Consider the following 23,608-nt stretch of genomic DNA (forward strand, 5'->3'; position numbering starts at 1 on the left):
GGCCTAGTTGCAGTCGGAGGCGAAGCTGCTGCCTCCATCTTCTGTAAGGGCAAAGTCGCGCATCGCGTCTATTACACACGCGCGACGTGTGCGTGAGGGGGCGGGGCTTAAGGGCCTATTTAAGCCCAGCCGCCCCTTCCTACCCCCTCTTTGCTCGCGCAACGCCCACCCCGCCCTCCCTCTTTCATGGTGTGCCTAGGGGTCGCTTCGGGGCCGAGTAGGAATTTTTATCCTGCCCACCCTAGTTGGCGGGCAGGTTTTTTGCCTGCCCCACACTATGGGAGTGGGAGGGGATCGGGTTAGGGGGCGTTGCGATCAATAGGTGGTTTTGGCTAATTTGCATTGGCAGGTTAATGCCCTACCGGGCAGATTATTTTAGCACTAGTGCGGGAAGGGAAATAGTTAAGGACAGCTAGGTGGCCCCCTTAGGCACCTTTGGAGGTGATTGGCGGTTTCGGAGGCCTGCCTGTGAGAGCTTTCCGGCTTGAGGGTAGGATATGGGCTGCCTCTGGGGCCAACTTATCTCATCTACCCAAGGGTTATCCGGCCCTGGGTGGGGATGACGTAGGAAGGCCCCCCTACTCACCTACTAGGTGTGGCCTGGGTAAAGGTAAGCACATGGGCTTGCCCTTCCTCCGGCAGGGGCTGGTCGCCCGAGAGCTGTATGGCAAGATACTTGCTTATAGACAGTTCCCGCATCTAGGTTTTCCTTCTGCAGGTCACTTTAAATTGGGTTTTTGTTTAATGTAATTTAATAAAGTGGCCCTTGTTCAACTCAAGCTGACATCTCTGTGTTTTATTTCGCCCCTCGACTGCAACACTGTGGCTAGCCATGCTCCGTTGCTGTCAAGAACGCCTCACACGGCGCCAAACTGCCCAGCTGGACTGAACGATCCTCCCAAGCCCCTGGACCCATGATGTTAAGGAGGGCGGGGGGGGGAGAAAACAGTAAAGGATGGAGACAGAAGAGAGAAATAGCTGACATTAAGGAGAGGAGAACGACAAAAAGCAGAAAAAACAGCAAAAAAAAAAAAAAACAGAAGTAAAAGGAAGTTCTGAGCAGAGAGAAGAAAAGACCCAACCTTCACAGGCCGCAGGCAGGGCCAGTCTGGAGAGCGGAATGACTCCTCCTCCTGGAGAGGAGACTAAGAAGTTTCAAGACCCTGCCTGTCACGACCAGTAGGAGGAGCCATCCCTAATCAGGAATGTCCTCCAGCCCTATCTAGCAAACTTCTGTTTTCGCTTATGACATGGTTATCATGTCAAACGATTAAATAATGGGCCACATGCTGGGAAACCATACTGGCTACCATTTAAGCTGCATATATGTGAACACTTCCTTTGAATCATCTATAGGCAATTACAGTAATTAACCCTCGACCATCTCCTCTGTTAAATCAATGCCTCAGGGCACCAGTTAAGGTACATTTTTTTTGTACTGTATGTATTATATGGGGATTGTGCTAGCATGTTTTTTTTTTTTTGGCTATGTAAAACATGTTAGCTGAAAATGCCAATTCTCATGAGAACTCAGTGGAACCCACTCTGCCCAGAAAATAAGTTGCTCTATTAAAAGTCAGCAAACACCGATGTTTTGTGGCATAAAGAAGTGTTATCCAGATCTGAGGCTGGGAAATAAATAAATAAAATGAGGATTTGGGACAGGAAAATGAGCATGACAAACTGAGTTTTAACACTGGCTTTTAAATATCAACCACTGCAAAGAAACAGATGGGGGGAGGAGGCATTTAAACATTACCCTGGCTGTGCAAGAGCTGCTTTCTCTAGAGTAGTTCCTGCACAGAGAGCCTAATATTTACAAAACTCGGACACATGAATAGGGGCTGAAGGCACAGTGTCTCACCACAGAATCAGCACCACAGCAGATGGTGTCAATTCTGCAGGAAAGACCCATGGAATCAGTCTCCTTGCCCATGTGAGTGAGTTATTAGAAATGGGTCTCAGTCCTGCAGGAGTTGCTCAAAGAAAAGAAGCTTGAGCACAGTTAGGGCAATGTTTAAAGGCCCCTGAGGTTAGAAAGGAAAACACAAAATGGAAAGCCAAATCCCTTCCCAATGAATCCTTTCTCTGGCTCGCTGCTCAAATTACATTTGAAAGTCACAGCTGCACTCATTCTTGTGGAGAGGATTTGTGCTGGGACAACTCTGACCACAGACCGTCCAGTCTGCGAGATCAACACAAGCATTATAGCTCAAGGTATGGCTACTCTACAAACTTAAATTGGATTCACCATCATGACTTCCTCCCAAAGAACCCTGGAAATTAATTCTGTGACATGGAATAGGGATGTTCATCACCCTCACAAGAACTAAAATCCCCAGAGTTTCTTGGCTGAAAATACATAACTGAAACTGGATGAAAACTGATTTAAGTTTTTAGTAAAAATGTCTCCTGGGTTTTCACACATGTGAACACCCAAGCAGCCACACTGTCTTTCAAATGTAACATGAGAGACAATACTTAGAATAATTCTTGCTATTCAGTTTTCATGGTAGTCTAGTGAATGGAAGATTGCAAGGCACGCTGTGGAATCAACAATTCACCCCAGAAAGCTTCATATATTGTAGTACAACATTACTATTGGATTAAATAATTATTTTAACTGGCAGTGATGTAATCTATTCTGTTCGGTGCTCATGTTCCTAAATATTTGGTAACCGATTCTGAATCAAGTTCATGCTACGCAAATGATCCCAAAGTATTTCCTTACAGATGCAAGTGCTTTCCCCAGTGCATCGCCTGTCTGTGAACTTCCTGCTGCTCCACTTCCTCTGTTTGCTGAAAAAGAAAAGAACAAACATAAAGAAAGGGAGAGAAATAATCCCATTTTCTATTCTTGGTCCAGGCATTCGTAATTCAATTGCATTTAAATGCTGGTGGACCTTTAATTAGCATTAATTTTGTTTGCCATGGTAGATCTCATACCAAGAACTGAAGTTCCTTATGCATGCTGAACACCCAAAGGATATACTTTGTATTCTTAGGGGAGTATTCAGACATTGCACCTCCCCTGCCACTTTCATGATTGCCCCTGGGAAAGATAATGGAGTGGACCTTGGATGCATTCTCTCCTGTGCTTCTTCATCTGCTGATCAACTGAAAAGAAGACCTTGGAAATAACTACAAGTTCTCCTACATACACTGCTCCCAGCAATAAGGGGGCACAGAGGTTTTGTTCTACTGCTTTTAAGTTTCAGATGCTGCATGGGAGAGCACAAAAAGTCCAAGCCTATCTATACAGAGTAGCCAACATGGTGCCCTCCAGATGCATGGCCAAAGGTCGGGGATAATGCAAGTCATAGATCACTAACTTCTGGAGGGCACCATTTTGGCTACCCCTGCTAGATGGCAGTCTTAATCTCATAGAAAGGACTTAATTGCTGCCTCAAACCTAATAATAATAATAATAAATTCTATTTATTGGTCGCCTATCTGTCCGGGTGAGCGGACACTCTAGGCGACTTACAATAACATGGAAATCAATATATAATAAAACACAATCATACTAAAATTTAAAACCATCCTACAGTTAAAACAACATAAAACTAATCCAACCCAATCCCATAGGCCTGCCTGAACAGCCAGGTTTTTAAGGCTCTGCGAAAACTTATCAGGGAGGGAGCATGTCGGAGGTCCAATGGAAGGGAGTTCCAGAGGGTGGGGGCCACAATCGAATATGCCCTCTCTCTGGTCCGCACCAGCCTAGCTATTTTAACTGGTGGGACCGAGAGAAGGTCTTGTGAGGCTGATCGTGTTAGGCGGCATAATTGGTGATTCTGGAGGCGCTCCTTCAGATAAACTGGGCTGAAACCGTTTAGGGTTTTAAAGGTCAACACCAACACCTTGAATTGAGCCCAGTAAACAACTGGTAGCCAGTGAAGGTCTATTAGTACTGGAGTGATATGATCACGACGACGGCTGCGCTTAATCAAGTGTGCCGCCGCATTTTGTACCAGCTGCAACTTCCGGACTGTTTTCAAGGGTAACCCCACGTAGAGCGCATTACAGTAGTCTAAGTGAGAGGAGACCAGGGCATGTATCACTTGTGGGAGCAGATGAACTGGAAGGTAGGGTCGCAGCCTCTGTATCAGATGTAATTGATACCAAGCTGCCCGGCTCACTGCTGAAACCTGAGCCTCCATAGACAGCTGGGAGTCAAGAATGACCCCAAGGCTGCGGACCTGATCCTTCAGGGGTAATCTCGCTCCATTAAGCATCAGGCCCGTAATTCCCAGCCTCCCTTTATCTCCCACAAGCAACACCTCGGTCTTGTCGGGATTTAGCTTCAATCTGTTCTCTCCCATCCATCCACTCACAGATTCCAGGCACTTGGACATGGTATTCACAGCCAACTCTGGTGAGGACTTAAATGAGAGGTAGAGCTGAGTGTCATCCGCATATTGGTGACACTGTAGCCCAAAACTCCTGATGATAGCCCCCAGCGGTTTCACATAGATGTTAAACAGCATGGGGGAGAGGATAGAGCCCTGTGGCACCCCACAATTAAGAGGCCAAGGGTCTGAAACCTCATCCCCCAATGCCACCCGTTGATGTCTATTAGAGAGATAGGAACGGAACCACTGTAACACAGTGCCCCCCATTCCCAATCCCTCTAGGCGATTTAAAAGGATACCGTGGTCAACGGTATCGAAAGCCGCTGAGAGATCTAGGAGGACAAGGAAGGTATATTCTCCTCTATCCAACGCCCTCCTCATATCATCCACCAGGGCGACCAAGGCTGTTTCAGTTCCATGTCCAGACCTGAAACCCGATTGGAATGGATCTAAATAATCCGTTTCCTCCAAGTGAGTCTGTAACTGTTTGGCCACCACCCCCTCAATCACCTTGCCCAAGAATGGTAGATTAGAGACTGGGCGAAAGTTATTCAGGTCTCGGGGATCCAAGGAGGGTCTTTTTAAGATGGGCTTTATCACCGCCTCCTTGAGGGCTAATGGCATTGCACCCTCTTTCAAGGATGCATTTACCATAGCCTTGATCCCTTCGCTCAGTCTCTCTTTGCAGCTCATAATAAGCCACGAAGGGCAAGGATCTACCAGGCAGGTGGTTGGCTTTACAGTACCGAGCACCTTGTCCACTTCCTCAGAGAGAAGAGGCTGAAAGCAATCCCATTGGACCGGGTTGCAACTAGCCAACTCTGGCCCACTTCCTGTATCCATAAGAACATAAGAAGAGCCTGCTGGATCAGGCCAGTGGCCCATCTAGTCCAGCATCCTGTTCTCACAGTGGCCAACCAGGTGCCTGGGGGAAGCCCGCAAGCAGGACCCGAGTGCAAGAACACTCTCCCCTCCTGAGGCTTCCGGCAACTGGTTTTCAGAAGCATGCTGCCTCTGACTAGGGTGGCACAGCACAGCCATCACGGCTAGTAGCCATTGATAGCCCTGTCCTCCATGAATTTGTCTGATCTTCTTTTAAAGCCGTCCAAGCTGGTGGCCATTACTGCAGCTTGTGGGAGCAAATTCCATAGTTTAACTATGCGCTGAGTAAAGAAGTACTTCCTTTTGTCTGTCCTGAATCTTCCAACATTCAGCTTCTTTGAATGTCCACGAGTTCTAGTATTATGAGAGAGGGAGAAGAACTTTTCTCTATCCACTTTCTCAATGCCATGCATAATTTTATACACTTCTATCATGTCTCCTCTGACCCGCCTTTTCTCTAAACTAAAAAGCCCCAAATGCTGCAACCTTTCCTCATAAGGGAGTCGCTCCATCCCCTTGATCATTCTGGTTGCCCTCTTCTGAACCTTTTCCAACTCTATAATATCCTTTTTGAGATGAGGCGACCAGAACTGTACACAGTATTCCAAATGCGGCCGCACCATAGATATATACAACGGCATGATGATATCGACTGTTTTATTTTCAATACCTTTCCTAATTATCGCTAGCATGGAATTTGCCTTTTTCACAGCTGCCGCACACTGGGTCGATATTTTCATCGTGCTGTCCACTACAACCCCGAGGTCTCTCTCCTGGTCGGTCACCGCCAGTTCAGACCCCATGAGCGTATATGTGAAATTCAGATTTTTTGCCCCAATATGCATAATTTTACACTTGTTTATATTGAATTGCATTTGCCATTTTTCCACCCATTCACTCAGTTTGGAGAGATCTTTTTGGAGCTCTTCGCAATCCCTTTTTGTTTTAACAACCCTGAACAATTTAGTGTCGTCAGCAAACTTGGCCACTTCACTGCTCACTCCTAATTCTAGGTCATTAATGAACAAGTTGAAAAGTACAGGTCCCAATACCGATCCTTGAGGGACTCCACTTTCTACAGCCCTCCATTGGGAGAACTGTCTGTTTATTCCTACTCTCTGCTTTCTGCTTCTTAACTAATTCCTTATCCACAAGAGGACCTCTCCTCTTATTCCATGACTGCTAAGCTTCCTCAGAAGTCTTTGGTGAGGTACCTTGTCAAACGCTTTTTGAAAGTCTAAGTACACTATGTCCACTGGATCACCTCTATCTATATGCTTGTTGACACTCTCAAAGAATTCTAATAGGTTACTGAGACAGGACTTTCCCTTGCAGAAGCCATGCTGGCTCTGCTTCAGCAAGGCTTGTTCTTCTATGTGCTTAGTTAATCTAGCTTTAATAATACTTTCTACCAGTTTTCCAGGGACAGAAGTTAAGCTAACTGGCCTGTAATTTCCGGGATCCCCTCTGGATCCCTTTTTGAAGATTGGCGTTACATTTGCCACTTTCCAGTCCTCAGGCACGGAGGAGGACGCGAGGGACAAGTTACATATTTTAGTTAGCAGATCAGCAATTTCACATTTGAGTTCTTTGAGAACTCTCGGGTGGATGCCATCCGGGCCCGGTGATTTGTCAGTTTTTATATTGTCCATTAAGCCTAGAACTTCCTCTCTCGTTACCACTATTTGTCTCAGTTCCTCAGAATCCCTTCCTGCAAATGTTAGCTCAGGTTCAGGGATCTGCCCTATATCTTCCACTGTGAAGACAGATGCAAGAATTCATTTAGCTTCTCTGCAATCTCCTTATCGTTCTTTAGTACACCTTTGACTCCCTTATCACCCAAGGGTCCAATCGCCTCCCTAGATGGTCTCCTGCTTTGAATGTATTGATAGAATTTTTTGTTGTTGGTTTTTATGTTCTTAGCAATGTGCTCCTCAAATTCTTTTTTAGCATCCCTTATTGTCTTCTTGCATTTCTTTTGCCAGAGTTTGTGTTCTTTTTTATTTTCTTCATTCGGACAAGACTTCCATTTTCTGAAGGAAAGACTTTTTGCCTCTAAGAGCTTCCTTGACTTTGCTCGTTAACCATGCTGGCATCTTCTTGGCCCTGGAGGTACCTTTTCTGATCTGCGGTATGCACTCCAGTTGAGCTTCTAATATAGTGTTTTTAAACAACTTCCAAGCATTTTCGAGTGATGTGACCCTCTGGACTTTGTTTTTCAGCTTTCTTTTTACCAATCCCCTCATTTTTGTGAAGTTTCCTCTTTTGAAGTCAAATGTGACCGTGTTGGATTTTCTTGGCAATTGGCCAGTTACATGTATGTTTAATTTAATAGCACTGTGGTCACTGCTCCCAATCGGTTCAACAACACTTACATCTCGCACCAGGTCCCGGTCCCCACTGAGGATTAAGTCCAGGGTTGCCGTCCCTCTGGTCGGTTCTATGACCAACTGGTCTAGGGAATAGTCATTTAGAATATCTAGAAACTTTGCTTCTTTGTCATGACTGGAACACATGTGCTGCCAGTCTATGTCCGGGTAGTTGAAGTCACCCATTACTACCACATTTCCTAGTTTGGATGCTTCCTCAATTTCATATCTCATCTCAAGGTCTCCCTGAGCATTTTGATCAGGGGGACGATAGATCGTTCCCAGTATTAAGCCCCTCCTGGGGCACGGTATCACCACCCACAACGATTCTGTGGAGGAGTCTGCCTCTTTTGGGGTTTCGAGCTTGCTGGATTCAATGCCTTCTTTCACGTATAGAGCGACTCCGCCACCAATACGTCCTTCCCTGTCCTTCCGACATAGTTTATATCCAGGGATAACCGTATCCCACTGGTTTTCTCCATTCCACCAGGTCTCTGTTATGCTCACTATATCAATGCTCTTCTCTAAGACCAAGCACTCCAGTTCTCCCATCTTGGTTCGCAGGCTCCTAGCATTAGCGTACAGGCACTTGTAAGCAGTGTCTCTCTTCAAGTGTCTTTGGCACTTGTGGTTTGGCCTGTGGTAATTTTGCTCTTCTGAATTTATATCCTGTGCCCCTGCTCTCACAATGCCTACTTCTAGGCCTACCCCTTTTAAAATTTCATCATTTCTTTGGTTTTTATCCAAAGGGGGAGGTTTATTCCGAACCGGACCTTTCTCAGCTCCTGTCGGGTTTCCCCCCTCAGTCAGTTTAAAAGCTGTTCTGCTACCTTTTTAATTTTAAGTGCCAGCAGTCTGGTTCCATTCTGGTTCCATTCTGGTTCAAGTGGAGCCCGTCCCTTTTGTACAGGCCCGGCTTGTCCCAAAATGTTCCCCAGTGCCTAACAAATCTAAACCCTTCCACCCGACACCATCGTCTCATCCACGCATTGAGACTGCAAAGCTGGGCCTGTCTGGCTGGTCCTGCGGGTGGAACCGGTAGCATTTCAGAGAAAGCCACCTTGGAGGTCCTGGCTTTCAGCATCCTACCTAGCAACCTAAATTTTGCTATCCACGGCGAGTGGAATCATGCTCTTCAGGCGCTCGATTTTATCAGCAAAGTGTTTTGCAAAAATATCACAGGAGATTTTAGATTGTTCCATGGGTTCCTGAGCAACTGGACCGACCAGGCTTCGGACCACTTGGAACAATCTCCTGGGACAACACTCTGCCGACGCAATAGAGGCAGCAAAGAACTCCTTCTTTGTTGCCTTTATTGCCACTTGGTAGGCAGCTATTGCTGCTCTCACCAGTGTCCGATCGTTTTCAGTGCGAGATTTCCGCCACCGGCGCTCAAGTCGTCTCACCTCCTGTCTCAGACTCTGCAACCGTGGTGTATACCAAACCTATCTTTAATCACATCAGAGAGACAGACAACCTTGGATCTAGAGTCTTAATAGCAATACCTCTGAAAACCTGAAACAATCATCCGTCATGGGGAGATGGAATGAGTTCTGACTTCCTCTTGGCTATATTGGGCATGAAGACCTGAACATATCTGGCTACCTGCACTTAGTTTCTGGCTGTTTTGCTTTGATTCAGTCCCACGCTGGATACCTGATAAAATTTCTAGCTATGAAGTAAATCAGCCAAGCCAGATTTTACACCCTAAAGCTCATCCGACCCATCTTTCCATGTGAACCTATCAATGTTGGGAAAGACTCCAGGTATTCTTAATCTTGAACTGGGACATCTAGGAATTCAAATGTGTTATAAGAGGCTGCTGATGCAATCCTGAAGATATGGAAATGTCAGGGATCGGGACTGCGCAGCATGTACTGTAATGGATGATACAGTACTTAATCTCCCACAGTTTTGCTATAAAACCTAAAGGATCATCTCTTCCCTACGCCTACCCCCATATTATACACCAACAAGAGTGGCTGTATACTATAGTCAGCATGGATTTTTTGCATTCTGCAAACTTAAATTGAAAATACCACCCCATGCCATTCTGATGCTTCCCATAAGCTCATTTCATAACAAAACTTATAGTCCTGAACTCAGAAACGCTTGTTTAACAACCCTCTAAATTTTCATGGTGATACATAAAACTGTCAGAGAGAATCAGGAGCTCAAAGCGTAAAAGGAGAAGAAAAAAACCAGACCCCTTTTGGACTTTTTTCTGTCATAATCTGTTGAAATTCAATAAAAATCAGCCATGTTCACAGAGTACCTGTAATCCTATTTCTGGCCTTGCCCCACATTCTGACCATCTTCAGCAGTTTAAAAGTTTTAAAAAATGCATGGTTGATTTTTAATTAATTTAAGAAGTTCAGCATGGAACTCAATGATAAGGCCGGGCATGCTCAGTAAGAACCAACTGTCAATGTTCTACAAGCCAGACTCACACATGCTGGGTTGCCTAATCAGGGGGCCACACCCACACCAGACCTTTATTTCACTTGAGACAGTCATGGCTTCCCCCAAAGAATCCTGGGAAGTGTAGTTTGTGAAGGGTAATGAGAGGAGACTCCTATTCCCCTGACAGAGCTCCAGGGGCCAGAGTGGTTTAACAGCCAGCTGGTCTGACTGAAGCTCTGTGAGGGGAACAGAGCCTCTTTTGGCAACTTTCAGCACCCTTCACTAACTACAGATATGTTACCAAATTCTTCCGCAATGTTAAATTGAAAATACCCCCTATGCCATTCTGATCCTTTCCATAAGCTCATTTCAAAACAAAACCTTACAAAACATATAGTCCTGAACTCAGAAACGCTTGCTTAACAACCCTCTAAATTTTCATGGTGCTGAAAGATGACTTCTGTTCCCCTGACAGAGCTCCAGTGGCCAGAGTAGTTTAACAGTCAGCCGCTCTGACTCAAGCTCTGTGAGGAGAACAGGGCATCTCCCAGCAACTCTCAGCACCCTTCACTAACTATACTTCCCAGGATTCTTTGGGAGAAGCCATGACTGTCTAAAGTGGAATAAGGTCTGGTGTGGATGTGGCCAGGGAGAGCTTTGGTTTAAATTTGGGGGGGAGGCTACCTGTGCCTGCTGTAGAATAAAAAGGTGGGGGAAACCCTGAGAAAGAATGATACTGTTCACAATGTTTTCTTTTTGGAAAGGAAAGGGGCTTCTCCTCTGCCCAGGGTCCACCCATCAAATCTCCTCCCCTCCCCCTCCCCCAGGTCAATTTCACCTCTCTTAAGCATGGTTGCAGAGGAGTAAATCTCACTGAACTCAAAAAGCAGGCAAATGAACAAAGCTAGCCTCCCCTCCTCCTCCCTCTCTCTTGCCCCTTCCCTCCCCCATGGTCAGTTTTACTTATCCTAAGCATAATTGCACGTGAGTAAATCCCACTGAACTCAATAGGCATGCAAATGATCAAACTTGCCCTACCCCTCCTTCCCACTCCTTCGGTGCCCCTTTACCCCCTTCTTCCTTCCCTTGACTCTCCCTTCCCCCATGGTCAATTTTACCTATCCTAGCCATTATTGCATTGGAGCAAATCCCACTGAACTCAAGAAGCATGCAAATGATTAGACCTGCCTTTCCTCTCTCCTCTCCGTTCGTCCTCCCCTCGTCCTTTTTCCTCCTCCCCATTCCAGGTCTCCCTCCCCATGGTCAGTTTTACCTATCCTAAGAATGACTGCATGGGAGTAAATCTCACAGAACTCAATAAACATGCAAATGATCAAACCTACCCTCCTCCTCCTCCTGCCTGCTCCCATCCCCATCCCCTGTGGTCAGTTTCACCTACCCTAAGTGTGATTGCAGGGGAGTAAATCCCACTGAACTCTATAAGCATGCAAATGATCAATCCATTCTCAGCAAACTTGCACAGGATCCCATTTCTTACCTCCTGGATTAAAAAGTAGAGAAATTCACTAATAGGCAAAAAAGCTTGTGATTTAAGAGCATACCTACAGCCCACAGATATTTCTATCAAACTTTGATAGGGAAATTGGGGAGCTATAGTGAATGCAGCAGGGGAGCAGGAGACCTGAACTCCTCTCTGAGATATTGGACTGCCCTACAAATTTGTCAAAATACAAACACAATTTAGGTTGGTCTTTCACAGTCCAACCTACTTCCTGTGTAGCTTGGAAGAATTTGGTAACGTGCATCTAAGCATATGGGGAGTGGTGGCAACACTTGCAATCAGCCCAAATAACAGATACAAGATGTACTGTGCTGATCTTGTTTTAGCAGAAAGGAAGCAAAAGTATTAAAACAGTTTATATAGTTCAGATAGTCACTTTAAATATGTTTGATTTACTTTGCAATTTTAGTGAAGTTTCCTATAGTAAAATCATTTTCTTCTGTTTCTGTGAATATGCTTCTGTTTCTGTGAACATGTGAAGTACAGCAACACTTTGCAACACTAAGGATGTGGGAAGTTACATGTGCCTGCTGTAGAATAAAAAGGTGGGGGAAACCCTGAAAAAGAATGATACTGTTCACAATGTTTTCCTGTTGGAAAGGAAAGGGGCTTTCCCCTGCCTAGTGCCCACCCACCCAATCTCCTCCCCTACCCCCTTCCTGCCCTCCTCCCCCCCACCCCTCTCCCAGGACAGTTTAAACTATCCTAAGCATGATAGCACATGAGTAAATCCCATTGAACTCAAAAAGCATGCAAATGATCAAACCTGCCCTCCCCTCCTCCTCCCTCCTACCCCTTCCCTCTCCCTTCCTTCACCCCTCCCTTCCCCTCCCCATCCCCTTCCAATCCCCTCCCCTCCCCTCCTCTCCGCCCTCCACTTTCTCCTCACCTACAGTCAGTTTTACTGATCCCAAGGACTACGACCTGGGAGACCAGGGTTCAAATCCCCACACAGCCATGAAGCTCACTGGGTGACCTTGGGCCAGTCACTGCCTCTCATCCTCCAAGGAAGGCAATGATAAACCACCTCTGAATACCGCTTACCATTTAAACCCTATTCACAGGGTCGCCATAAGTCGGAATCGACTTGAAGGCAGCCCATTTCATTTTCAAGCATGATTGCACGGGAGTAAATCCCATTGAACTCAATAAGTATGCAAATGATCAAAGCTGCCCTCCCCCCTCCTCCCTCCCATCACTTCCCTTTTGCCCCTTTCCTCCCCCTTCCTTCCTCCCTCCCCCTCCCCTTCCAATCCCCTCCTTGTTCCTCCCACTCCTTCTGTTCCCCTCTCCCCCTCCTTCCTTCCCTCTACTCTCCCCTCCCTCTATTCCTCTCCCATGGTCAGTTTTACCTATCCTAAGCATGATTGCATGGGAGTAAATCCCATTGAACTCAAAAAACATGCAAATGATTAAACCTACCCACTTCCTCCCCCTCCTGCCTGCTTCCATCCCCCTCCTCCCCTCCACATCCCCTGTGATCAGTTTCATCTATTCCAATCATTATTGCAGGGGAGTAAATCCCACTTAACACAATAAGCATGCAATTGATCAATGCATTCTCAGCAAACTTGCACAGGATCCCATTTCTTACCTCCTAGACTAAAAAGCAGGAAAATTCACTAATAGGCAAAAAACCTTGTGGTTTAAGAATGTACCTATAGCCAACAGATATTTCTATCAAACTTTAAAAAGCAGCGAAATTGGGCAGCTATAGTGAATGCACCAGGGAGATCAGGAGACCTGACCTCCTCTCTGAGATATTGCCCTACAAATTTGTCAAAATGCAAACACCATTTGGGTTGGTCTTTCACAGTCCAATCCACGTCCTGTGTAGCTTGACAGAATTTGGTAAAATGTGCCTCTGAGCATATGGTGAGTGATGGCAACACCTGCAGGCAGCCCAAAGAACAGAAACAAGATATGTGCTGTGCTGATCTTGTTTTAGCAGGGAGGAAGAAACTATATTAAAACAGTTGATATCATTCAGATAGTCACTTTAAATATATTTGATTTACTTTGCAATTTTAGTGAAGTTTCCTATAGTAAATCATTCTCTTTTGCTTCTGTTTCTGTGAATATGTGAACTACAGCAACACTTTGCAACACTAAAAAAAAAGCTCCAAAAACAATTGTGGAATAATGGCACTGACTGTTCTGCAGAATAGTTTCCAATGGACATGAGGAGTGTCTCAGTTTACACACGATAAAACGGTGGGAGGTGAAATATATTCTAGCAAAATTCTAGGTGTGCTCTATGTTTTTAATTGAGCAGGCCCACCTTTCCTTAAGTGGTATAAGCATAGCAGCTGGATGTATGTATCTTGGGCAGGCCAAGTGTGTTTTTTCCAAGAGCTAGAGTCATTGCTTAAGTAGTAACATATTGTAATCAGTCTGATTTTAAATGAGACGGCAGTTTCAGATTCAACTGTTAATGCGCCCAAAATAGAAATAGAGCATAACCTCTAGTCTGAAACACAAAAGGCTGTCTTCACCATCATATGACACTGACCAATAAAAAGGCTTCGAAATTAATTAAAAATAAATTTGACCTGGATTTCTATGATGAATAATGAGAGAAATATAATTTTCTAGGTTAGATTCTCTGTAGAAACAGTAGTAACACAGAAAATAAGCATAAGTAAGAAGAACACCAACAAACAAACAAAAATGTAATTCTCCATCTTTGGAGATGGCAGGTGTTGCCATCACTCATCATATGCTCAGAGGCACATGTTACCAAATTCTTCCAAGCTGCACGGCAGGTGGATTGGACTGTGAAAGACCAACCCAAATGGTGTTTGCATTTTGACAAATTTGTAGGGCAGTACAATATCTCAGAGAGGAGGTCAGGTCTCCTGCTCCCCTGGTGCATTCATTATAGCTGCCCAATTTCCCTGCTTTTTAAAGTTTGATAGAAATATCGGCTATAGGTAAGCTCTTAAACTGCAAGGATTTTTGACTATTAGTGAATTTGTTTATGGTGTATCCCTTTATCTTATGAGGTAGATTTGGTGGGGATGTGTGGTTAGGACTTTTTCCACTGCGGCACCTGGTATGTGGAGCTCTCTATCTCAGGAGCTTAGTTTGCCTTCTATGCTGCAGTGTTCCATCATAGCCTAAGGACATTTTTTGTTTTTAGTGAGTCACAGAAAAATCAGTAAACGGGCCTTTGGGAGGGACTAAAGAGTATGATGAGCAATTGAACTGTGATTATTAATAATCTGCTTCAGAATGTTAACCTGATTTTGCTTATTTTAATTATGATTGTAATAAAAGTGTGTGCATTTGACCTTGTTGTTAGCGTACTATGTTTAACGATGTTATGTATTTCCACCCTGGGACCAATTGGTGAATGACAGATTGTAAATTTCATAAATAAATAAATATGCTCGGTTTTATCTAGTCCTTGCTTTTTTTAGGTTTTCTAATGAAAAGGTTTTGAGTTTTATGGCCTACTTGATGATGTTGTTTTATTGGTTGTTTTTATGCTTTATGTGAGCGACTTTGGGCATCTTCATTTGGAGGGGGAAAGCCCAACTCTTTTTAGGACCTAAGTTCCTGGTATATGCCAGAATTATGTAACAACTGATCCAAACATCTCACGAAAGAAGTTGGCCTCAGATCACAACCTTCTCAGGCATGTAAAGTCTTGACAGACTAAGCAATGACCCTGCAATCTAGAACTGTCAGCTAATGATATAAGAAGAGCCCTGTTGGATCAGACTAAAGGCCTACCAGCATTTTCTTCTCACAGTTCTGTTAGGCCAGCGTTTCCCAACTAGTGGGCCACCAGATGTTGTTGGACCACAACTCCCATCAACCTCAGCCAGCATTGCCAATGGTCAGGAAAGATGGGAATTGTGGTCCAACAACATCTGGAGGCCCACTAGATGGGAAACACTGTGTTAGGCCAAAGAATAATTTCTTGATACAACAGTTATTGTGAACAAGCAGGCAAACCCCCCATAATCCAACATCAACGTGCATCTTATTAAATGGAACATAGGTCTCTGAGTTATGCAAAAGCTATGGTTAAAACTCAAGGAACAGAAATAAAACTTGGGTCAGATATTTTCACTCTTCCTATGATAAGAAGTACTGACACAGCAGGATAAAAAATCATGTCCCTCCTGTGCCATATGACAATTTACCACCCTACTGCACTGAAAGCTTAACAGTCTTGTAAAAAAAATTAAGTGCAGTATTATGTGACTGTTCTAATAATAAAATAACTGTAAAATCTAGGCCTCAAGGGAAAGCACACATAATGTTTCCACTAAAAAAGCCACATACTGCCATGCGTCATGTCATTCAAACATGTCATTTAAAGTGAGAGTAGAAAGCAGGATTAATACATGAATGAGGCAGATATTCTGGAGTAATCTTTAGCATATGCTGCATTAAATCTCTCCTGGAAAGTGGCTGCCTAAATGCCACATAGCTTTGAACCTTTGGAAACACATGGATAGTGCTTTGCACAAACTTAAGCATCATTTTTCGTTAATATCCTCACATGATCCACTCAGCAAACTGGAACGATTGTGTTCACAGCTCTTTAAGACATCAGCTGTTGATATTCACAGTCTGCATACGGTTTTTCTTTTCCTCCAGAAAGAAAACCCATTGCGCAAGTAACTTTAAAGACAGCAGTTATTTCAGTTAACTTGAATGAACCAAACACTCTTTTTGGGAGAGAAAATTAATGGAGAAGCAACAAGGCAAGTCACTGGGCTTGTATTATTCACAGATGAAATTCTATGACTTGAGTCTTGTATAGGCAAGGACTTCAACTAACCACCCTTTTTCATTCATAATATTTATGAAAACATAGGAAAAGTAATGTTTTCTTCAACAATAACTGACGAAAGCTGTCCCCTTCCTCTTGCAGAAACAGCTATTGGGCAGGTGGGATCAAAGAGAGGGCTTGTATTCATTTAACAATGAATCAACTTTTCAACTCACCCATTATGCTGTCTGTTCCGTTTGCAGGTGGTGTGCAGGAAGAAGCACTGTAATGAGTCGTGCCACTGCGATGGAAAGTGGACATTGGAGGAAGACTGGAATTGATGTCTGCTGAGGAGTGTGATGGGTAGCTCTGTGGAAGAAAGCACGGCAAGAGAACAGTCAGAAGAAGCATGCATAAGCTGGAGCAGCATGCTTGCTTTGTTTCTGCTGTCTTTCCATATGTAAAATGTGTGGGACACAGTTTTCTAGGCAGATCTCACTGCTTCATAAAGATACAGATAATAATATACACATATCTTACAGATAAAAGAACTGGGGTCGTAGGATGCCTAGGTGAGCCTAGCCTCCTTTAGGCATACTCCAGGCCCCCTCTTTTAATGTGGTTCAATTACATAATTATTGAACATATCAGGTTTATACTGGAGTTTTGTCATTTCAGACTGACTTACAATGGACCCCTCCCTCACAACATGCACATACATACAGAGTCCACCATGGGCCTGTAAGACACCACAGGAAGAATCAGAAGCACTACTGAGCACTGGTTCCATCTTTTCTGCACCAAAGAAATTCACTAGATAGCCATCCTTGTGCCACTGTCTCATATAAAAATCCCAGATCTGCCACAGTCTATCAGTGAGGGCAACAGTGACGAAGGTCACTACGTTATTTCGCTGTGCTGCCAGATTATAGGATTAGAGGTGGTCTCTTGTATGCAAGAGAATAAAAAAGATAAGGATATGGACCTTTACAGTCTTAGATCACCGAGACTACTCTTATACCATATACAACAGATGCACGGCATAAACAATAGGAATGAAGTGTGTTTGCAAATATTTCTTTCTATTCTGCTCTATCCCAAGGTAGGTTACATGTTTAAAACCACACCATAAAAATTAACTCCAAAACATTAACCAAGATTAAAATCCAAGCTATGCCCTTGTCTTGCCATAAATTTAAACCACGTATGTCATCCAGAGTGAACCCTATTGTCAAGCACCTTCAAATCTTACTGAATTCAATGGAAGAGAATGAATTGTTTACTTAACTCTTGTGCAGTGCAATTCAATAAATGTTTATTCAGAAGCAAGTCCCACTGTGCTCAATAGAGCTTATTTCCTCATAAATATTTTAGGGTTTCAGTCCCAGAGAAGCAGTGGGATTCCAAAGGAGTTAAATTTCAGCTGGGTCACGTCCAAAATTTGTCAGGATGATTTAGCACTGCAGTGGGGTAACCACCAGAGGCAGCTCACCAGGTGGGGCAGAGCTGCTCTGCCAGCTTCCTGGCAGGTGGGTTGCTGATACTAACCAGGAGGGAAAGGGGCGAGGCAGCAGGGAGGGTGATGCCAAGCCAATCTGGTGCTGCTGCCAGTGCATTTGCACCATGTATACCTCCCCTCCCTGTTACCTTTCCTCCTCTCAGCAAGCAACAGTACCCACTTGCCGGGAAGCTAGTGTAGCAGCTCTGTCCCACCCGGTGAGACGTTTCTGGCAACCACTGTTGAGGAGCATTAAAAAGAAGTTGTGTACAAAATTTATTCCTACATAGTGTTGTTTCCTTCCTTTTCTTGCATAGCTTAAGAGAGAGACGTAGAAAGTGTTAGCCACAAACTGGAAGATCTACATAGATTTTCCATGAAAGTTCTGTCACCTGGATTCTGGACTCCTTCTCCTGCTCATGGATCTTTCCATGAAATCCATGCAAATGGTAATTTTGTTAACAATAGTGTGGGATAAAAATACACTGTCTCAAAATGGCACCAGCATTCAACATCACTCCCTCTCTCTCAGTATGTGGTTCTAAGCTCCTTTGCTCGGAAGTAAGTTAAATAGCTAAAATGGCACAGAAACTGGAGGTTTACTCATTTATTTATAAATGGCCTCCTACATGTCTTGTATTAGCTTTTACTCACAAACCTTACAAGTAGCCCCCATTCCTTTTCAGGGCCTACAGGGGCACCAAACTCCCTCATTTTTAAAAGTTTCCTGATCAGAGATAAAAATAAAATTAGCAAACGGATGCTCAGAACAGACTTTCTCCTTGCTATAAAGAGTCAGTATGTGTATGTGCAGTAGCAGATGGTGTGGTGGCACTCACCTAACTTCCCAAAACTGTGTCACTGCTGCTTACTGGGAAGAAGAGGGGCAAGGCAGCAGGGAGGTTGGTGTGGTGCAAACATACCAGTGCAGCAAATACAGTGCTCCTGCTCGTTCACTTGCACCGTGCCAACCCTCTCACCACTTCGACCTTCTTCCTCCCAGTAAGCAGTGGCGGCTCAGTTGTAGGGAGGTCAGGTGAGCGCCACTGTCTGCAACTGGGTATGTGTGCTAATTCTTTAAAATTTGTCTTCTATATTTTTGTCACACATATGCACTAGTGCTGTGATGAAACCTGTCCTCTGGTTTCTGAAAAGTGCTCCCCCGCCCCGTGAAAGAGGTTTTAGTTCTTCTGTCTCATTTGCAGGGCACTTCTGAATTTCTTTAGAATTCCAGTGGGTGTGTGTTGAGCTTACCTTAGCATTGTGAGGTGGCTGAGGTTGGTGTCTGTGTTTTTCTTTCCATTAAACATTTCTCCAGTGCTTTGCAGCATCCCCAGTTGCCCACACTTTCTGATCTGAAAAAGCCCCATGGAGGAGTTGCCTCATGATGTCTTCTCCTGGGCTTTAAACTGAAGCATGGGAAGCTGGCAAGGCTGGCTACTGAGCATCTGAAGTCAGCACACTCACTACTTTTACTTTTACCTTTACAAAAAAAAATCCACACTGATTTCTTTAAAAGTAAAAAAGACTTAAATTATATGAAAAATAACAACAACTGTGGTCAGGCAACAGGATGTACCTTCCTTTCCTTTCCATGCTTCCAGGAAAGCCCAGTTCAGGATATCATTGGGTTTTCAGGAAGCGCAGTCACAATGATTTGGAGAACAAAAGACAAGACACTTGCAAAACCCCTTGTCCACTTCAAAATTAACAAAAGTGCAACAAAAACCCTGTATGTCATCCATGCAGATTTCACCATTCCCCTCCCCCCCACAATCCTAATTTTTGAATGCAATTTCTTGTTTCATTAGCTGATGGAGAATTGGGGAGTGGAATACATTTTTGGCACAGCACTAACACACACACACACACACACACACACAACATTACCCACTGAAATATAGTCTTACCAAGCGTTCATGAGGATGAAGACTGCAATAGCTACTGGACTGTGGAATATGAGAAGAATTGCCCAGCATTCCGCCATAACCAGGCTGATTCATCCCACTGGAGGAGCTCCACGGATCACTGCTGTGATGACCGTCTGTAAAACAGAAAAGAAAAACAGACTTTTTTGAAGGCCTGGTTACCTAACATTCTGAAGTTGTGTTTCCAGTAAATGTTAAAATTAGCATTCTAATAGGGTTAGATGTACACCTAATATGTTACTGTGTTGGGCAACAGTTTACATTAAAAGGCAGCAATCACAAATGGGAAGGTACGTATGAGTATGTATGAGGTACCCGTTTGAGTCTGAGGGGCTACACTAATTTTATATAAATATGTGCTCATGATTAAAAAAAGTTTGCTGTAGAGAAAAGCAAATGACATTTCTCCGATCACCACCAATTAGTCATAGATCTTATGTGCAGATTCTCCTACAGTTTGTTGTGCTATTTTTATCTAAATCCTGAATACCTATGACCTATATTGTTATACATTTTTTACAAGGGCAAAACGAGAGCTTAAAATAGGTTATTATTATTAAAATATCTATCCCACCCTTCCTCCCAAATGAGGCCAGTGCAGTCACACAATATCATAAATATAATCCATACAATAATTAAAAGATTTAAAGCTACATATTGAAACAATGTAAGAATATATCCAAAAACAAGCTGCTGAAACCCAAACAACCAGGGCTGTGGAGTCGGAAGCAATTTTGGGTGGAGTCGGAAGCAATTTTGGGTGGAGTCGGAGTCGGTAGAAATGTACTGACTCCGACTTCAAGATAAAATTAATATTTTAATATTAATATTAATTTATTAATATGAATACATTAATATACATTTGCCATTTATGAAGGAGTCGGAGTCGGACAGTAGAAAAATAGAGTCGGGAGTCAGAGTCGAAGGTTTGACTGCAAACAACATTCAGGTTCTAAAAGTCTAAACATAATTGGGGACAGGTGCACTTCCCCACGGAGAAAGTTCCACAATCTGGCTGCAATCACAGAGAAGGCTGTCTTGGGTAACTGCCCCATGGGTCATGCCTACTAGCACTACCACCAGTAGGGCCTTCCTTGAAGATCCTAAAACATAGGGCGAGACAGTTTTTTTAAGTGCTTTGGCCTCAAGCTATTTAGGGCTCTGGACACCAGTGCTAGCACCTTGAATTGAACTGGAATAGGTTCAGAGGAGGGCAACAAGGATGACCAGGGGACTGGAAACAAAGTCCTACGAGGAGACACTGAAAGAACTGGGCATGTTTAGCCTGGAGAAGAGAAGACTGAGGGGAGATATGACAGCACTCTTCAAGTACATGAAAGGTTGTCACATAGAGGAGGGCCAGGACACAGAATAATGGGCTCAAGGTGCAGGAAGCCAGATTTCGACTGGACATCAGAAAAAACTTCCTGTTAGAGCCATACGACAATGGAATCAATTACCTAGAGAGGCAGTAGGCTCTCCGACACTGGAGGCATTCAAGAGGCAGCTGGACAGCCATCTGTCAGGAACGCTTTGATTTGGATTCCTGCATTGAGCAGGGGGTTGGACCTGATGGCCTTATAGGCCCCTTCCAACTCTACTATTCTATGATTCTATGAATTGGGCCCAGTAGCTCACAGTCAACAAGTGCAGTGCTTTCACGAACTTTGCTCTGCTCAACAGCCTGCCACCTACATTTTGTGTCTCATGTAACTTCTGGACCGTTTTCAAGGGTAGCCCATGCAGAGTATATTTCAGTAGTCCAATAGAGAGGTACACTAGAGCATGATGTTTAAACAGAAACCCAGTATTACATACGAGCCATTCAGGAGTTTGTTCCCTTATGTAAAACATACAAAGCATTTTGACCACAGGATTTTCATCTTCTCATGGACATCCTTCTACAAATCCTGGTGTCACTATGTAAAACATTTATGCACTTATGGTTTATAATCACAGATGGAGATATGTAAGCCACATATAGTCCTCTCATTCCCATGGTGCAGCAAAACCCCAGGAAAAAAAACTCCCCCACCTTCTGCCTTGACCAGCAAGCCTTGCGATGTCGCAACAGCTCTGGCACTGTAATAGTTGCCAAGGCTGAGTTAGGACTGCTCTGCCCATCTTTTGAAGCTGCTGCTGTTACTAATGCTTGTGGGTTTTTTGTTGTCATGTGTATTTGTGTCTTATTTGTGTGTTTGGAAAATAATACTGTTCTGGTTTCAGGACTATTTTAGGTATTCATCCAGTTGTTGGATGAGAGAAGATATCCTTGTTTTGTAACTGACTATTCTGAAGGAATACTTTCAGTGTGTAGTATTGTTTTAATAGATATGTTTGCTCTGTATTGTATTTTTTTTTTGTAAGTTACTTTGAGACTTCCCTTGGTTGTGGAAGTGACAAATTAAATAACAACAACAACAACATATTGTTATTGTTTATATGGTTGTTTAGGTAGGTTATTATGTGTCAATTGAGCAGAAAAATAGGGGTGAAATTAATGAACAGATAAATAAATAAAAAAAATTAAACCCAGCATATTGTCCTATCATCTCTCCAAGCAACAGGCAAAGTTGAATAACTTGCAAAAACATTAACCAAGAAAGCAAATAGGCAAGCTTTTTGGTTTTCCAAAAAGTGCATGAAGTTGAATACTTGGAATTTTAGAACACAAGCTTAACTTTTCTTAACTAGTTCAAGCTTGTCTTGGGGTACTTGGTATTTAAATCTCAAAACTGAGGAATACCAAAGGCACGACTAATCCATGGTATTCAAAAGCACTCACTCGCTGGATCGTCGTTCATCGTTTCAATGAACCCTGTGAGTGATGCCATCAGGAGTCATGTACTCCCAGCAGAGTCACCCATGGCGGTAAGGTCAAGGGAGAGGAACCAGACAAAGAACGTTCCAAGAAAGTCCTCAACGGAAGAACAGGCGGAGGATAACAATGTGTATGTTACAATGGCTGTGAAGGCGGATGAAGGCTGCAGCAGATAAAAGACTTCCAATCGTCGTGGTATCCATGCCATTGGATCAAAGTCTTTTTCTGTCAAGATTGTGTGTTGATCGTCGTGCACCCATCTCCCCACATAAAACAAATTCACGCACAGGCGTCTTCCAACCAAACCAAACCAAAAGTCCCATGGCGATGGGCGAATGGCAACGGGGGCAGGACTGTGAAATCCAGAAGCCCTAGTCAGGGACCAGCACATGGGCGGCGGATACAGACTCAGTCGTCCTGGCTCAAGGACTGAGGCAGCTGAGTAGGTTCAGCAGCTATATCCACGACTGAGCAGTCCTATTCAGGATCCACTCTGCTCACCCCGTATGGGGAGGGGGCTAGAAAAGGTGCCCTAAACATAGTCTGCTTCATCTCTCTCCCTGACTGGATCACCACGTCCAATGGGGTCACCACTTAACAGTCACAAAAGACAAATGAACTTTGGAACATGGAATATATGGACATTGCTGGACAATACAGATAGTGAACGTCCTGAACGCAGGACTGCCAGCATTGCAAGGGAGTTCAGACATTTTAATATTGACATAGCAGCACTCCAAGAAACTCGAAGAGCAGGAGAGGGACAATTGAAGGAAGAAATAGGACATTACACCTTCTTCTGGAAAGGACTGCCTGAACAAGAACGACGAATACATGGAGTAGGCTTTGCTATTAAAAACGATCTTGTGAAGCTCTTGTCAGAAGTTCCTACTGGCATTAATGAACGACTCTCAACTCTCTGATTAAAACTCGCCCCAAACCAGCAGGCAACTATTCTAAGTGCTTATGCACCAACATTAGATGCTGATGAAGACATCAAGGAAAACTTTTATACCCAGCTGGACACCATCTTATCAGAGATACCTAAGGAGGATAAAATTATCCTCCTGGGCGATTTCAATGCAAGAGTTGGGTGTGATT

At 43.9% G+C, this 23,608-nt stretch overlaps 1 protein-coding gene across 20 annotated transcripts in view; it reads right to left on the bottom strand.

The window, feature by feature from the left end:
* TCF4 (transcription factor 4) overlaps positions 1–23,608 on the bottom strand; it is a 522,418-nt gene that overhangs the window by 66,893 nt on the left and 431,917 nt on the right. For all 20 annotated transcript variants that reach the window (XR_009761187.1, XM_061614925.1, XM_061614994.1 and 17 more), the window contains 3 exons: positions 19,669–19,802; positions 16,497–16,629; positions 2,732–2,799 (listed from right to left, as the gene is read on the bottom strand). Coding sequence is in view for 19 of the 20 variants with exons in the window: in XM_061614925.1 (XP_061470909.1) it covers positions 2,732–2,799; positions 16,497–16,629; positions 19,669–19,802 (335 nt within the window). In the remaining variant the exon portion in view is untranslated. The remainder of the gene's footprint in view (positions 1–2,731; positions 2,800–16,496; positions 16,630–19,668; positions 19,803–23,608) is intronic.

The sequence above is a fragment of the Rhineura floridana genome, chromosome 1 (genome assembly GCF_030035675.1).
Source record: "Rhineura floridana isolate rRhiFlo1 chromosome 1, rRhiFlo1.hap2, whole genome shotgun sequence".
Classification (NCBI taxonomy): domain Eukaryota; kingdom Metazoa; phylum Chordata; class Lepidosauria; order Squamata; family Rhineuridae; genus Rhineura; species Rhineura floridana.